Below are 17,577 nucleotides of genomic sequence, written 5' to 3' on the forward strand. Positions count from 1 at the left end.
ATTTGACACACCTGTGGCACGGCTTTCAGCCTCAGAGCAAACCCAAGTTACTTCAGTACAGAAAATAGACCACTGCTGTACCTCTTAGAGACTGTTCATTCCAAAATAAATTTAACACTAGCTGTACTGCTTTTTAAATACAGGCATGCCCACCAGGTGCTGCCAGACTGTAAACCAAGAGACTTTCAGCCCAAAGCTCGTTCATTGTCAGCTAACTCTAGCAGAGCCAGTCAGCTGACACCCAATTGTGGACGATAAAAAAAAAAAACCCAATGAAATGTTCCATAGCCGGCAGTCATGAAGATGCGAGTAACCATCTTCCAGAATCCAACCACTTCACGCAAATCTCCAAGCTGCAGACTTAGTCCAGTGTTATGTTACATACTCCTTCTTAAGTACAGACACACAGCTTGGAGATTTGATCTTGTTGTTGTTATGTGCCATCGAGTTGTCTGTGACTCATAGCGACCCAGTGTACAACCGCCCTAAACCCTGCTCTATCCTGTGCCAATCTTATTGTTTCTGACACAGCTACTCCCATTATCCCAGTCACTGTATCAATCCATTTCATGAAGGGTCTTCCTCTCTTGTGTTGTCCCTCCACCCTCTCAAGCATGACATCTCTCACCAAGGACTGGTACCACCTTACAACATGTCCAAAGTATGTCAGACCAAGCTTCAGAATCCTTGCCTCCAAGGAGCAGCTTGATCTCACTCTCTCTAGGATGAACTTGTTTGTTCTCCTAGCAGTCCATGGTATATTTAATACTCTTCACTAGCATAGCTTAAAGACATCAGTTCTCCTTCTATCATCCCTACTCCTTGTCCAGCTTTTTGATGCATAGCAAGTAATTGCAAAGACCATGGCCTGGAAGGTGCACCTTAGTCTCCACACTGACATCGTTGCTCTTCAGTGCTTTGGAGAGGTCTTTGATAGCGTACTTTCTCAGGTCAATTTGTCTTTTGATTTCCTGGTTGCTGGTACCAAGAATGTTGATTGTAGAGCCAAGCAAACTAAAGCTGTTAACAATCTCAGTCTCTTCACCATCCATCATGATGCTACCAGTCAGCCCAGTGGGGAGAATCTTTGTTTTCTTGATGTTGAGCTTCAATCCATATTGATTTGATCTTAGATGGGTCTAAATTTGGAGCCTTATTTTTAAAATAGTTTTTCTCCTACTTTCTTGATCTTAGAATCCCAGTAGACTTGTATTTATATATGTGAGTTATGTGTATTAACGTTTGTGCTTCTGCAAAACCTACCTATACTTGGACCATGAGGCAGTCATTAGAACAGAGTAATGAAACACTTCATGGTTCAAAATCAGGAAAGGGGTATGCCAGGGATGCATTCTATTGCCATACCTTTTTAGTTTATGTGCAGTACAGATCATCTGGGAGGCTGAGCTCTATGAGGAGGATTGTGGCATCAAGATTGAAGGAAGACTCATTAACAACCTACATTATGCAGATGACACATCCTTGCTTGCCGAAACTGAGGAGAATCTGAGGCATTTGCTGCAGAAGGTCAAGGACTGCAGCCTTCAATAAGGATTGAAGCTGAACATCAAGAAAACAAAGATTCTCACCACTGGGCCAATTGGCAGTATCATGACAGATGAAGCGATTGAGATAGTTAACAGCTTTAGTTTGCTTGGCTCCATCATCAACACACTTGGTACCAGCTACCAGGAGATCAAAAGACAAATTGCATGGGGAAAATCTGCTGTCAGGGGCCTAGCTGGAGGACTGAAGAGCAACAGTGTCAGTCTGGAGATTAAGGTGTGCCTGATCCAAGCCATGGCCTTTGCAATTAATTGCTGTGCATCAGAAAGCTGGACAGTGACTAGGAATGATAGAAAGAGAATTAATGCCTTTGAGCTGCAGTGTTGGGGAAGAGTATTTAATATGCCATGGACTGCTAAGAAAAAAATGAGGTCTGTCCTAAAGAGGGTGAAACTAGGCTGCTCCTTGGAGGCAAGGATTCTGAAGCTCCATCTGACATACTTTGGGCATGTTGCAAGGAGGGACCAGTACTTGGAGACGGACATCATAATTGGAGGTTGGAGGGATAATGCAAAAGAGGAAGACCTTTCATGAGATGGATGAACTCAGTGACGGGTAATGGGGACGAGGAAGTCAGAAACGATGAGGCTGGCTCAGAATAGAGCAGGGTTCAGAGCTGTTGTACATAAGATCACTATGAGTCGCAGATGACTTAATGGCACTTAACAACAACAACAATGAAAATGAGTAAATTTGAAGTATATTTTTTCAAAATAATTCATCCTTTATTAACACAAGTAATACTTTTTTGAAAAAAATGGAACTGTTATTGACAAGATTTACATTATTTTACAAAGACTTACTGTTTTTAAATTTCAAATTATCAGCAGTTTAAAAAAAAATCTACTGTGTCTCCTGGGATCTGGCAGTAGCATAGTGAGTAATTAAAAGAATTAAAATGAAAATAAGCATCCAGAAGCAGATATGGCAAGGTCATATAGTAGTCATTTGGAAAGGTTGGCTAAGTCTCAGCCAGTAGCCAGCTCATTTAGTTTTGTTTAGATCTCGTAACAAAGCCACGTTGTTGTGAGACTTAACTGATAGTAGTTTCTACCCAGTGTTAATGGTCCTTTAAATGAAATGTCAGTGCTTACTTGTGCCAGTTAGGTGCATACCTTATGTGGCATGTAAGGTGCTGCAGGTGGGTAATACAAGGCAAATGGGCTACTTTTCCTGCCATTCTGGTTCCTATTATGTCATGGAGGTGACCAACTGAAAGAAAGAATGAAGCTGAGGAAAAGAGGAACAATATACAAATTAATCCCTACCCCCAAAGAAAAACAAACAAACAAACAAAAAACATACCCTGAATTCATTGGATTCCATCTTCTTTCAAGCAAAAGATGTCAAGGAATTGCTAGTCTTTCAGGGCACACGTGTTTCTAGGATTATTTTACAATTGTTGCAATGTTGTTGTTGTTGTGTGCCGTCGAGTTGTTTCCGACTCATAGCGACCCTATGCACAACAGCCCTAAACCCTGCTCTATCCTGCGCCAACCGCACCGTCTCTGACACACCCATCCCGATTACCCCAGTCACCGAATCAATCCATCTCATAGAGGGTCTTCCCCTCCTGCGTTGTCCCTCAACCCTCCCAAGCATGATGTCCCTCTCCAAGGACCCGTCCCTCCTGGCAACATGTCCAAAGTATGTCAGACGAAGCCCCAGAATCCTTACCTCCAAGGAGTAGCTTGGTTTAATCCTCTCCAAGATAAATCTGTTTGTTTTCCTGGCAGTCCAGGGTACATCCAGTACCCTTCTCCAGCACCACAGCTCAAAAGCATCCACTCTCCTTCTGTCCTCCCTAGTCATTGTCCAACTCTCTGATGCATAACAAGCGATTGCAAATACCATGGCCTGTATCAGGCACACCTTAGTCTCCAGAGAGACACTGTTGCTCCTGAGTACCTTAGAGAGGTCCCTAACAGCAGACTTTCCCATCGCGATACGCTTTTTGATTTCCTGACTGCTGGTGCCAAGAGTGTTGACTGTGGAGCCGAGCAAACTGAAGCTGTGAACAGCAAATTTGGCATTGATAGTAGGTGAAATACCCATAATTGGTGTACCTCTTGGCATGAAGTTTAAGGAATAAGGCATCCGTTCTGCAATGCAGTTGGTAGTAGTGTCCCAAATGTCACTGAAGGACTGTACTGGTCCTTTTTTAAAAAAAAAAAATTTTTTTAAAAATTTTTTTTATTTGTAGGACTAGGACTTTCAAACATTAATTGTAACCAGGTATCACAATTTTTTTGCAGTTGATTCCATGGGAGGAATCTTAAAAATAAGATGACTCATTGACATTGAGTTAATTCTGACTAAACAGTGAGCCTCTGTAAGAACAGAGTAGGACTCCTCATAGTGGTTAAAAAAAATCTTTAGATTCAGATGACCACATCTTACCCACATTGGACAGCTAGCTTATGGGCTCAAGCCACTGATCTTTGGGTTAGTATCCAAGCACTGTAACTACTGGTGCCACCAAGGCTACTTTAAAGTAGGATAATAGGTATTGAACTCCTCAGTACCTAAGGGTGTATTAACTACACATATTTATTCGAGTGGTCACAAGGACCAAATAAAACACAGTAAAAATTATGAGTGAACTGTTCCGTACCATTCAAGTGCAAGGTGATACTATTTTAAAAAGAATTCTGAAAAAGGATTTTTGTGATATGTTGGCTTTGACAGTGGTAAAGGGTGCCGGCAGCTTCTAAGAAGGTCTTGACATTCATGGAAAATATTAAGCAAATTATTATAGCTATTGAATTTCTTGAAACCCATAAACACTGGTCTTTCATTGGCTGGTTTAGTTGCTCCTGCCATTTTACGTGCCAAGAAGGAGATGAACGGGGATTTGGAATCATGCCTGGGTCTCGGTGGTTATATCGTCATGGCCCCAGTCTGCTCATTCCCCATGTAATCTTGGCTCCTTCAGCTAGCAAGCTGTGTATCGCTGTGGTGGAAAGAAGTATACTTAGCAAGTTCCCTTTTTAGAAAGTGTCATACAGGTTATCTTATGTCTCCAAGCAGTAAAATGAAAAAATGGTGCATTCCCCCCGTATTTAGCCTCTCTCCCCCTTCTCTTTATTCTTGCATGCTGTAATATTGTAGTTTCTTTAGTTGCCATATCTGAAAGCTCCTACTTGAACGTCGGCCACCTTTCATAGTGACCATTTCTGACTGTAAAAAAACCAACACAACCAACCCCTTTTTTTCTGCATTCTTTTTAGGTAGGGCATGAGATGTATTGCTCCAATTTTTTATTATTTTTTTTCCCCATCCCCAACAGGTGGGTCAGAGAGTTTCTGAATGAAGAAAACAAAGGTCTTGATGTTCTGGTGGAATATCTTTCATTTGCACAGTACGCAGTAACGTAAGTAAAGCTTGGCTTGTTTGCTTTTGAATTTTGAGTGGTCGCAGAAAATGGCAGCTCAGTGGCAAATTACACCCTGTAGGGCTCAGGGAGGAAACCCAGAAGCAGATGGGGTAGTGTTGAGGAAGGTTTGTGTCTGTTTATGTAACTAAAAACAAATCACATAATTGGTATTAGAAATGTTTTTAAGGCAGAAATAAGACAGGTGATCAAAAATAACCCTTAGACAAGTGCTTATTTTATAAAGAAGTATTTTAGGGCTTAAGTTATTTAGATTCTTATAGAATTCAGTAGAATAGTTACTGAAAGAGGTTTATGATGTATTGTTGAGTGAAGTAAGCTAGAGTCAGAAAAGTACTGCCACCGTTTGCATTTTTTTTAAAAACTGATACTTGTTTGTTATTAAATACACAGGAAGAGATTTTAAAAGTAAATATGAATGTATGAATAGTGAAACTGAGTAACTGAGGTAATGAAGCTTTTTGGTTTTACTTTATGTGCATTTGCATTGCTTTGGCCTTTCCTTACAAAACTAGAACAGAGGGAAAAAAAATCCAGTTTATTTGATTATGCCTATTATGCCTTTTTCCCCTCCCCTTAACATCCTTCTATTTGTTAGAATTCTGAAATTATTTACAATAGGACTTCACCTGTTCTTCTCCATATTTCTTTCTTTCATCAAAAAGTAATCTTAGGGAGCTCTGGTGGCCTGGTGGCAAGATGCTGCATTGCAATCGCAGAGGTATGCTGTTCTAATCCACCAGAGGCTCTGCTGGAGAAGGAGGGGGCAATCTCCTCCTGTACCAGTCAGATCTGATTTGATGATACACGTAAAAAATAATACAATAAAAATAAAGAAAAAATTTTTAAAAAAGTAATCTTAATAAAAGGTGGGATTCATGTTGAGATCTGCTCTTACAGACAGACTGGGGAGGTAGTAAGTGTTTAATTCGATACAAAGACTTTTCAGTCTAGGTGGAGTTTTTGTTCCTCATGTTTTCTTTCAAAAGCTGTAACTTGTTTTTTATGACTTAATGCAGAAAGTCCCAAGGCTTAATCAGGTAGAATATTAGTAATCTAAGGATGCTGAAACTGAAGTAGTAACTGAAACTGGCTCTGTGAGGTATTTTTTGCTTTAGTCCTGCTAATACATTTTTTGTATAAAGTCATGCTCTCAAGCCAAAGGTGAGTGGCTCTAATCCGCAGCCCTCAGGCCTGCCTTTACTTGTTTTTGGTAAAACATTCTTCTAGGTCGAATAACCCTGGTCTGTCCACTTGCTATATGGAGGTAACTCATAGTTGCTGTGAAGCTGAACACTGTGACACTGATGTGTCTAATGCGATAATGGTGGACAGTGTTTGGCGGAGCTCCCCGATTAAAACAATCTTGGAAGCAGGAGTGGCATCCACTTCTGTAATAGCTTGCCTCTGGAAACCCTAAGAACCTCGAGAAAGGATGAAAATTTTACAGGTGTCCAGGTCTTTTGTTCATAGGGTCACTATGGCACTTAACAACAACAACATACATTTTATGGGATGTTGTTGTTGTTAGGTCCCATCAGTCGTAGACGACTCTTAGCGACCCTATGAATGAAAGGCCTGAGCACTGTTTATAGAGTTTCCGGAGGCAAGCCATTTCAGAAGTGGATGCCACTCCTGCTTTTTATGGGATGTTGTTGTTGTTGTTATGTGCCGTTGAGTCGTTTGCGACTCATAGCATAGCGATAGACAAAGAAAAAAAACACAGTAACCAAACTTCCTGTGAAATTTCTCTGACATGTAAATCTAATTCTTATAGCCTGATCTAAAGGATGCCTCTTAGGTATTAATGTCTAAAACTGTATATACTTTCTGTATACTTTGTATCAAATAACAAAACAATTTCAACCTGCTCTTTATCTAAAAATCTGGAGTCTTTATCTTAAAACCTTGAGTAATGTTTATGGAATTAGGGAAGGTCCTGCCAAAAGAACAAATAGATATATCTTGGAAAAGTGCAGCCACAGTGCTCCTTGGAGGCAAGATACTTTGGGTATGTTGTTAGGAGAAGGGACATCATGCTTGGAAAGACAGAGGAAGACCTCTGGCGAGGTGGACTGCACCGGTGGGCCCAAGAGATGATGTAGATGGCAGAGGGTAGGACAGGGCTCAGGTCTGTTGCTCATAATGGAGCTATGAGTCATACTCAACTCGATGGCAGCTACCAACCAAGTAACTTCAGGAGTAATGGTAACGGGAAAGAATGACACGATAAAGAGTACCAATGGGAGGGACTTCTACTCCTGAGTCTAAGTTGCTAGCCAACACAAGACCGGAACTCTATGTGTATGTTACTTCTTTAGTGAAACAAATCTGCAGAAAATATTGTCTACTATTTTGTAGTATTCGATAATTTCCTAACCCTTGAGATGTGAAACAATGGCTGTATACCATCCCTGAAATAAAAGCATTTCTTCTCATTAGAAAAAAGGCAGGCTGAGAGGAATAAAATACTGTTTTCATAAATACAGTCGACATAAATGGTTTAGGAGAGTCTCTTCTGTCACTTAGAATGTCACCCTGCCTTACTGTCTCCAATCTCTCTCTCTTTTTTTTTGGTATTTAAGGCCATAGTTGGTTTAGGCATTTCTTCATCCTTCCTGATAAGCACTCCAGCCTGCATCCAGTGGGATGACCACAGTGCCTGTGGTCAGATCCACACACTGTATGTGTATAACAGTCTCTGCTCTCTGGATGATCATTTATTAGATGGAGCACATCACCTAGTGTTCTGCTAATGGGCCCATCTTAACATATTTCAGCGATCCTAAGTTTTAGCTGAAGTGTGTATTATTTATTAGTGCTCTTCCTTCTACAGTAGGCTCTCGATTTTCCCAGAGGGCATTCCTTGTTAAATGAATGCTAAAGCTGCTTTCTGTTTGCTGTATTATATGATCAGGTGGTGTTTGGTGAAACTGTGGATAGAAACAATGAATAATATCTTTTTTCTTTCCTTTTATTTGGAAAACAGAATTACTGACATTGAGAGGAGGGGGAAAAATGCGTTGAACACAAAGCCCTGTCTGTTTAAAAACTTTGTTCCTGAAATTATACAAGAAGGAGCAACTTAACTTGCCGTTTATTCTAACATGGCTAACATGAGTAATAACCTCAAAAATGTCAGAGAAACAACCATCTTACTTTAAAGAGGACCACATTGTGAAGAGATTTCAAAAATCAAAGCAAACCCAATGGCTTCGATAGTAATACATCACATATGGTTGGAAAAGTACACTTGCCAGCATACTAGGAGAAGATACTTAGTGAAAATTGGTGGGTAGGAATAAATTAGTCTAAGCCTACCATATTGACTTGTTGAAGCAAAATGAAGACAGCTGTCGGATCTTGCCCCTCCCCTTCCACAGTTGCAGTATTAGCAGTTGGTTAAATTAGCATGCCTCGTAGTGAGATTCAATTAATACAGCACTGTTTAATTTTTGCATTTCTCTAGTTCTTTTTTTGCCAAATTTAGGGTCTGTCCTGTGTTTTTTGAAGCTCACAGGGAGCCTGTGGCAATTCTTTTTGTATCTCCTGTTCAATTTTCTTTTTCTGCAGAGTCCTCATATTACAGTGCAGATGTATGACAGGGAGGAGTGAGTTGTGCACACCAGTGTGTTTGTGTGGATATGAGTTTTTGAACCTTCAGTGGTGTCTGTGTTTTGTTTTAGCTTTGACTTTGAAAGTGTGGAAAGCACTGTGGAGAGCTCCATGGACAAATCCAAGCCCTGGAGTCGGTCCATCGAGGACCTGCACCGAGGGAGTAACTTGCCCTCACCCGTGGGCAACAGTGTGTCCCGCTCCGGAAGGCATTCTGCGCTACGGTGAGTTCTTTAATCAGGAAGCCAATTCGGAAAGATACACTCCAAGTGTTCCTTGTATCTTTTGATGATATTGGATGATGTATTGGTCTATCTTAACCATGCAACACTTTTCATAGATTCCATGTGAATGTTTCTTTAGCTGTTCATGGTTTATCACTTGGATGTACTGTATAGCTTGTATTGTTGTTGTTAATGTTGATTGCTGTCAAGTCGAGGTCGACTCATAGCGAATCCATGAACAGAAGACCTAATGCCTTTCCATAGCTATCATTGTTTCTCCAAGTTCATAGAATTTCCAGAGACATGTGTTTTAGGAAGTGGATGCCACTCCAATAACTTATATTAGTTTCTGATAATACTAGACTAGAATATTCAACATAGAAAGTGTGGGGGGAAATTAACTGCCAAATGATTTCACAGGCAATCCCCCCTAGGCATTTGAGTTTCTGAAAGCAGGTGGATTTTTATTTTTATTTTTTTAAAGAACTCTTTAAAAGGAATATATGATTAGGCATTATACGTGTGATAATAACCCAGAATAAGCAGGTGGATCTTGACAAAGCAATTTAGGCAGATTTCCTGGGTAGAAGATTTGAGAACCTAAAGAGCCCCTTGTTGCCATTTATGCCCTTTTCCTCTCCTCCTCCCTTCCTCCCATAGAAGCTCAGGTGTGTCTTTTGTGGCATATTGATCCCTTGGGATGTGTTTTTGCCATAGGCACAAAATGCTTTAGTACAGTTGTGTTAATGGGATGCCTTTAAGCAGTGTTTCTTAGCATGGAGGTGATTCAGTTATAAACATTCTGTTTCTTTTGGAGGAGTCCCTAAATAGTTTCTGCTCTCTGAAATAGCACCATGCTAAGTGTGGATGAGTGCTGATCATGTTGAGACTTGAATGGAAGCTTCCACCACTAGTATAACCTCTAATTGTATGTAAAGGGTTCAATTTATGACGTGTATTTTGAGTTTCTTTATTTTTCCTTACTGGAATATGATATTAGAAAGCAACATGCATTTGACGATTACTGCCTTAATGGCAATTCATTTTTCTAATTAATAATAAATTTTGTGTATTTTAAAAATTATTGAAGAATACATTATTTCCATGAAGTTCTGGTGTCCTGGTGGCAAGCAGTTGTGCTACCAACTCAAAGGTAGGTAGAGTGAAACCATCAGCTGCTCTGTGGAGAAATATGGGCAGTCTCCTCCCGTGCAGTTTACAGCCTCTGAAACCCACTGGAGGGTGATTGGATTCCGACTCGATGGCACGTAAAAACAGTGTATTTTTAGTATACTGGAAGAGTCAGGAAAATATTGGAGGCTTTACAAGAGAGGAATCACACTGAATGGTGGGTTTATCGGCTTCACAGTTAGTTCAAGCTGTTGTTGTTGTTATGTGCCATCGAGTCATTTCCGACTCATAGCGACCCTATGCACAACAGCTCTAAACCCTGCTCTATCCTGTGCCAACCGCACCGCCTCTGACACACCCATCCCGATTACCCCAGTCACCGAATCAATCCATCCATAGAGGGTCTTCCCCTCCTGCGCTGTCCTTCCACCCTCCCAAGCATGATGTCCCTCTCCAAGGACCCGTCCCTCCTGGCAACATGTCCAAAGTATGTCAGACGAAGCCCCAGAATCCTTGCCTCCAAGGAGTAGCTTGGTTTAATCCTCTCCAAGATGAATCTGTTTGTTTTCCTGGCAGTCCATGGTACATTCAGTACCCTTCTCCAGCACCACAGCTCAAAAGCATCCACTCTCCTTCTGTCCTCCCTAGTCATTGTCCAACTCTCTGATGCATAACAAGCGATTGCAAATACCATGACCGGTATCAGGCGCACCTTAGTCTACTATCAGTAAATTTAAATTAGCATTAAAGATGGAAAGTATGAAAGCAGTCTTGCAAAAACACAGCTATATGCAATTTCTGGTTGGCAGATGTGCTTGAAGATGACCAACTAAGAAACCAACATCATGGTCTTTTGTTTGCGTTTGATTAATTTCAAATTCAGGAGTGGCACATTTGAATTTCCTTTGCCTCTGCTTCATGGTGTCTAGTAACTCAAGAAAGTCAATATGGCAAGATTGTTCATGCCACTTGACCTGAAGTTTGAACTCAGAGTTTGCCCCCCCCGCTTCGAACAATGCATGTTAATTATACTCTGGTTCTGTGTTAATGGATTTATGTCTGGTTTCAAATTCTGTACTTTGTCATTTGATAGATCTGTGACTTAAAAACAAGAAATCAGAGGACAGGCATGTGGTACATGTTGTTTTCCCATATTTCTTAAGATTGTTCACCTCCCCCCCCCTTTCTTCCTCCTTCTCTCCCCTTTCCTACTTTCCTCCTCTTCCTCATTTCACCTTTTGACTTGCTTTCTTGGGTCTTTTACGTTCTGCCATCTCATTTCTTACTGTCTTCTTCTTTTTGTCTTCTCTCGTCCTCTGGACTCTTCGTCCTCCGGTTTCATTCATCTCTCACACCACCACCAGATTGGTTTCTCTGCCTGAGCATCTTCAGTCCCAATGCTACCACAGCTGCTTCTCCCCCTGTTGCCTCTGGAGCAGCTTCAGTTTACAGACTGATGATGAGGCTTCAACCTGGCACATCTCGTAAGTCATGGGTGAAAATGACACCCAGAGTGCATGGTGGAAGGACATTACAACTGCCATCCATGCTATAATATGATAACCTTATGTTTTAAAGATACCACTCTCTATTGGAATAAAGTCCACAGTGCCTTTTAAACTCCCATACATTCTGTTATCATATTATGAGTCCCAATTTTAAGAATTTTAACCTCTAAGGTATAGTGAATTTTTAAAATGCTAATTTTTCTAGAAGAGGGCATTTATGATCTATGTTGTTGTTGTTGTTGTTAAGTGCCATCGAGTTGCAGGCGACTCATAGCGACCCTATGAAGGAGAGTCCTCGACGCTTGGGTGCTTTTCATCCTCTCTCCAGGTTCATAGGGTTTCCGGAGGCAAGCGATTATGGAAGTGGATGCCACTCCTCCTTCTGATTATGATCTATAGAGGGTCTATATTCTGATATCTTTGAGATAATCTTCCCTCTTCATAATGACACAGACTGTGTTCTTTTATGGTGTTCATTATCAGGAGTTGTCATTTTTAGGAGTTGTCCTCTATATTCTATCAGGCATGTGTTTGACATCATGTGTTTTGTGACATCACAAGGTTTTCCTTGTGGCATGATATTGAACAATCTGGTCCTTGATTCCCTCAAATGGAAGAAGTTTGGTGAGAAAATAGAATTTTTTTTTTTAACAAAAATCCTTGACAAGGCTTAAATGCTGTTTGTTCATCTGATTAAGTGGCAGGTGCTGATTAAAATTTTCACAATCCTTATTTAGGAAAGAATATAAAGAAATGGAGGAAAAGTAGTATGGAGAAGGCAATCATAAGAAACAAGTGAAGATTATTGCTGAAGTAGGATGTTGACAGTGTTCTGTAGTGTGACGGACTCTTGATTTAGCCTTGAATGTGGAAAAATGCAGTAACTATATAAAATACTTTCTAAATATGACTGGCTAAAAAAAAATCTATCACTATCAACTTTTAATTTTTTTTAGCATATTTGCATTCAGAAACAATAGAAATTGTTAGGCTCTTGTATTCCATAGTGTTGCATTTTTTAATGACTAATTGAAGGTGTAAAAAGAGAAGAGACCTTTGGGCTAGGAGTGTACATTCAATGTTTTCATCTTGGAGCTGATTTTAATGGTCCTCCTAGTGAAAATGCTGACAGCTTTCATTACAATTAATAGGTACATGATGCCAGCAGATTCCACTAGCATTTCCCTCAGTGAATAAGTGTGACTTCTTTTGTTCCACTTTTCTAAAGTCTTTCTTTAAGACAATGCAAAGATGGAGAAAGAAGATAATCTATAGTTGGTATCTTGGTGTCTTTCTCTCAGATTCTCAGGGAGATGAAGATGACAGGGTCTAGAACCCGTCTTCCATGTTGTGGAGAGTAAATAACAATTTCTGTAAAGTGCCTGGAACTGTAGGGGGTAATCAGTAGTACAGTGGTTAAGTGCTTGCCTGCTAACCAGAAAGTTGTCAGTTCAAATTCACCAGCTGCTTCAAAGGAAAATGGTGTGACGGGCTGCTCCTGAAATTATTTACCACTTTTGGAAATGCTATGGGAGCAGTTCTACTCTGCCCCGTATGGTTATTTTCAGTCCAAATTGACTGCATGACAATGCTTTTATACAGGATTGGAGTGAACATTCAAATGACTCCACAAATTCCTGTATCTATAATCTAGTGGCACTACCAGCATGATGTATTATGCCCTTAATATATAATAGATAACTTGGTGAGTCCTAGGTTGCATGTACTAAATAATATATTAATATGAGTTGTATTTCTTAGTCTGATGAAGAATTTCTTAAAATGTATTCTATTTTAATGAAAATTGTGTGGAGTTTAGGAATTTTTTTAACCTCATTTTATAGGTGAACAAGTTGGGCCTCAAAGAAATGACACCATGGTAGTAAATAGGAAGATTCAGGAGATATAATTATTACCTCTGCCTTCTTTTCATTGTGCTACAGTGTTTCGATCTGTAATTAGACTGGGAAAAGATATGTTTTTGTGCCTCATGCATACACATGGTCTCATGTTCTGTGAGTACAACCAAAATAAACCCCAAACCCACTGCCACTGAGTCAGTTTTGACTAACATGGAAATTCAGACTACAGTGAACAACAAAAACTGGGATAAGTTCCTGAGATTGGCCTGAATGTGGGACAAGGATGACTAAGACCTGGAAGGTTGGTTATGAAAGAGGAGAGGTAGGGAGGACAATATGATCAGCGGATCAGCGGTCGAGTTGACTGTGCATGGTGTTTGAAAGGTAACGAGTAGATGAGTCTGGCTGGAAATAGTTTAGAGCCAGTTTATGAAATATTTTGAAGTCCAAGCTCTGAACTTATAATTTTAACTTACTGGTAATGATCTGTTAAAGGTTTATGAAGAGAGGAATAATTTGGAGTGCACTTAGAAATATTTTTGAGGCTTACAAAAGTGAAGTGGTCTCCTGGGACCCTTTACCCCCCCAGGGCTGTATTCTGACAAATCAGCGTTTGTGTGGTAGCAAATGCTTTTGATAATTAAGACCAATAATGTTTCCCTGTTCTCAGTGTGTATTGGCACACTGTTCATTATGTCAACATTTAATACACATCTTTGTATTGGGACCTTTTGATTTACAGGTCTATTCTAGCTGTCATTGAATCCTTTCTTGGGAAATATAGACAGATAAACAGAGAAGTTCAAGAACAGATTGTTTTAAAGGGTTATTGAAAGTTTTGTTTACTTCACTTTCTGTCTCTGTCTCCTTTTCAACCTCCACCCCACTGTAAACGATCTGAATCCAGTTATTTCAGCTCTGTTTCTTTTGGCTATTGAGACAGTCAGAAAAGTAAGTGCTTGGCTCATTTTTTAACATCATGTATTTTATGAGTTTAATTGATAGAAAAAAGTATGCCCCAGTGATGTCATGTCTGAAGGGTAAGAGAGAGGAAACCTGAAACTCTAAATCTTGGTTAGAGTTCTATTAATCCAGATCATGAAACTCAAAAAAGAGGAGTATATTCAGCCAGATTGTGTGTCATACCCAGTTGATTTTGGATTCCAGTTGGGCTGAGCCCTTACATTAATTTCTTAAGGTGTTCTAATGACTATTCCTTATTTATAGGTAGTTTTCAGTCTGGTATCTAAATGGTTCATAAGACTGTTAGAAAATACTTTTCAAAGAATACGGGTCCATACACTTTCTTTTTTTAAATTTTTTTTAATTATTATTAAATTTTATTAGTTTTAATGAACATTTACAGGAATTTTGGGTTTTCATTCCTTCATTGCTGCACCATTCTCTCTACCCTCCTCCCCAGTTTGTACTTCTTCCCCGCCATTCGAATGTCTGTTTTAATTGTCCAATTGCCACAGTGCTTGTCAAAGTCAGTTCTGATTAATCTCCTTTGTCGGTGTGTCCTTTGCCATTCCCTATCACTCCTCCCTGAGAGAGACTTCACCCTGATTCATAAGGAAAAGGGGATGGCGTATTCTCTTAGCTACTTCCTGCTGAAAAGGGACGCTGTGGGTTTCAGGGTGAAGGTCTTCTCTCACTACTCTAAAGGGCCCCTTTGGCAGTAGGAAACACATAGACTATTATGGAGATTGATTTTGGAATTTAGATGCACTCTTATTGATTGTGCTTGGCCGTACATGTTCATATCCTTGAAGATGTATCTTGGGGGTGTTGCAACCTAGAAGACACAAATTTAACTAACAAGTTATAAGTACATGAGTCAAAAATTATGGAAAAGTAAAAGAAAAGATTCTTTCATTGTTTTACAAACCCTCCCCCAGGTCCCCTCTACCATGTAGCCCTCGCTCTAGACTCCTGTGATGACAGAAATACCTAGTCACATATCTCTTTTAAACAGTTTTCTCCCTCCTCTGTTTCAGTGCAGTATACATTATTGAACCCATCTTTCTCAGTCGCTTCCCAACCCCGAGGTTAGTCCCATTCTACAACAGTGGCATCATGTAATATTTGTCCTTTTGTGACTGGGATATTTCACTCAGCATAATGTTCTCCAGAGTCAACCATTTTGAATAATATTGTATGAGTTCCTTGTTTTTTAATGCAGCATAGTATTCCATTGTGCGAATATACCACAGCTTCTCTAGCCATTCGTTTGTTGATGGGCACTTAGGTTGTTTCCAACTCCTTGCTATTGTGAACAAAGCTGCAATAAACATGGGTGTGCATATGTCTGCTTGGATATCAGCTGTGGTCTCTTCAGGGGGTCCATACACTTTCTTTTCTTCAGTGCCGTGGTCTGTAGTGAGTTATGCTGCTTTCCCAAAGGTGGTACCTGTTGGTCTTTTGAATCCACCAGTGACAGTCTCCTCTTGTTACAAGGTACAGTCTTCCCAAAACCTGCTGGAGAGGCAGCTATGGGGAGGCTCTGATTTGACAGTAAGGAGCTGATAGGCATTTGGATTTGGATAGCACACAGCTCACAAATGTTGGCATAAAAGTTCTCTAGAAAACTTTGTGAAACCTGTATGCCAGAACGCTAGGAAAACCTGGTTTACTACAGTTCAGAAACTACTCATTCAGTATTCCATAATATGCATTCTGTGGTTACAAGAATCTCAGAGCGAGAATCACGCATGCATCTCTCTTTCTCTGTATCTCTGTATGTGTGTCTCTTTCTCTTTGTCTATCTGTCAGTCTTCTATTTATCTCTATATCTTGTTGTTGTTGTTGTTGTTGTTAAGTACCATTGAGTTGCAGGCGACTCATAGTGACCCTATGAAGGAGAGTCCTCAACACATATGTGTCTCTGATATCTTGCATATTATTTTATATCCAAATGCTTAGATGATAGATGAGTATTAAGACTAATTTCAGAGTAACATCAAGATGAGTAAGTCCATTTTGAAGGCCTTTCATGCCTTCTCCCTCTCCTGTAACACTACTGCCAGGTTGAGGGAGTCTCACTATATGCTTCTTACTGTTCTCAGTGAATCTCGTACATTCATTGTCAGACATGAAGTAGGTAGCACAGAGAGCAGTTTTCATTATACTACTGAATAGGACATGGTGTGTGTAAGTTTATGAAACTCTATTTTGTGAGAATTTCTTAGTTTTAATGCTTATAACTCATACTACTATTAACTAACCTAGGCCTTCTTTATTATTCATGTACATGTAACTGATAGTATGTGCCTCACCATGCATAAAATTAGTACAAGTAGTTGAGCACTTTCGGTTTGGTTTTGATCCTGAAGTCAGTTATACAATCTGTTACTTTCCATATTCACAGATGGAATTCACACAAAATTAGATCTCATCTTTGAATGCTAGGATAACATTTAGAATTAGAGTTCACATGCTTGGCAAAATAGGCCGTTTTTGAAGCTGATGGAGAAGAGAGGCTGAGAATTTGAGTGATGCTAGTTTCCCTACAGGGAGCCCTGGTGGCACAATGGTTTCAGGAAGCACTTGGCTGCTAACTGGAAAAGCTAGTGGTTTGAACCAGCTGCTCTGGCTGCTCTGTGGGAGAAAGATGTGAGAGTCTGCTTCTAGAAAGATTACAACTTTGGGAAAGACCTTTACTGAGCAGGTTTTTCTCTGCCCTGTAGGATCATTCTGAATTGACATCAACTCAGTGGTAACTGATAGTTCCCTACAAAATTTTCATCCAAATGTCTTCATAAAGACTCTTAAGAAAACAGCACTAAGTAACTGAGTCACCAAAGAGAGACTTCCTTGTTAAGTTTGTTTCCATCACCTGAAAGGAATTGTCACCCCTCAGAATGAGTAACAATGACTTATTTCTAAATGTCTGTTACAGAATATCAGTGAAATGAATGGAATGAAAATTTCTGAAATGGCTCATCCATAAAAGCAGTGAAAACGATTGGCACCAATTGTCAGATCCAGTTTATTCAGAATTCTAGAAATTAGGTAAAAGCTTACAGCATTTTGAGGAGTATTTATTCAAGATAAATGGCTCAACTTATTTAAAAAAACCTGGCTTTTGTCAGTTTAATTTTGGAGCTCTGCTTGCATAGTCTGTACCTTATGCTCTGCTATTTCTAAAAGACCACAAACCCACCAGTGGCATATATGTGGAAAAGTTTATGTGCTGATGTCAATAGCAAGTGTTTACCTTTGCAGGTTTGAATTTAGTGAGAGAGGTAAAATCATGTAATTTTGAAGAATATTGA

The 17,577-nt window shown here is 39.9% G+C and overlaps 1 protein-coding gene across 1 annotated transcript in view; it reads left to right on the forward strand.

Moving 5' to 3' along the window:
- Positions 1-17,577, forward strand: part of FMNL2 (formin-like 2) — a 375,555-nt gene that overhangs the window by 260,238 nt on the left and 97,740 nt on the right. Inside the window, exons 5-6 of the mRNA XM_006880775.1 lie at positions 4,856-4,939; positions 8,647-8,799. Of these exons, the coding sequence (XP_006880837.1) occupies positions 4,856-4,939; positions 8,647-8,799 (237 nt within the window). The remainder of the gene's footprint in view (positions 1-4,855; positions 4,940-8,646; positions 8,800-17,577) is intronic.

This window comes from Elephantulus edwardii, unplaced genomic scaffold (genome assembly GCF_000299155.1).
Source record: "Elephantulus edwardii isolate Elephantulus edwardi_28Jun2011 unplaced genomic scaffold, EleEdw1.0 scaffold00010, whole genome shotgun sequence".
NCBI lineage: Eukaryota > Metazoa > Chordata > Mammalia > Macroscelidea > Macroscelididae > Elephantulus > Elephantulus edwardii.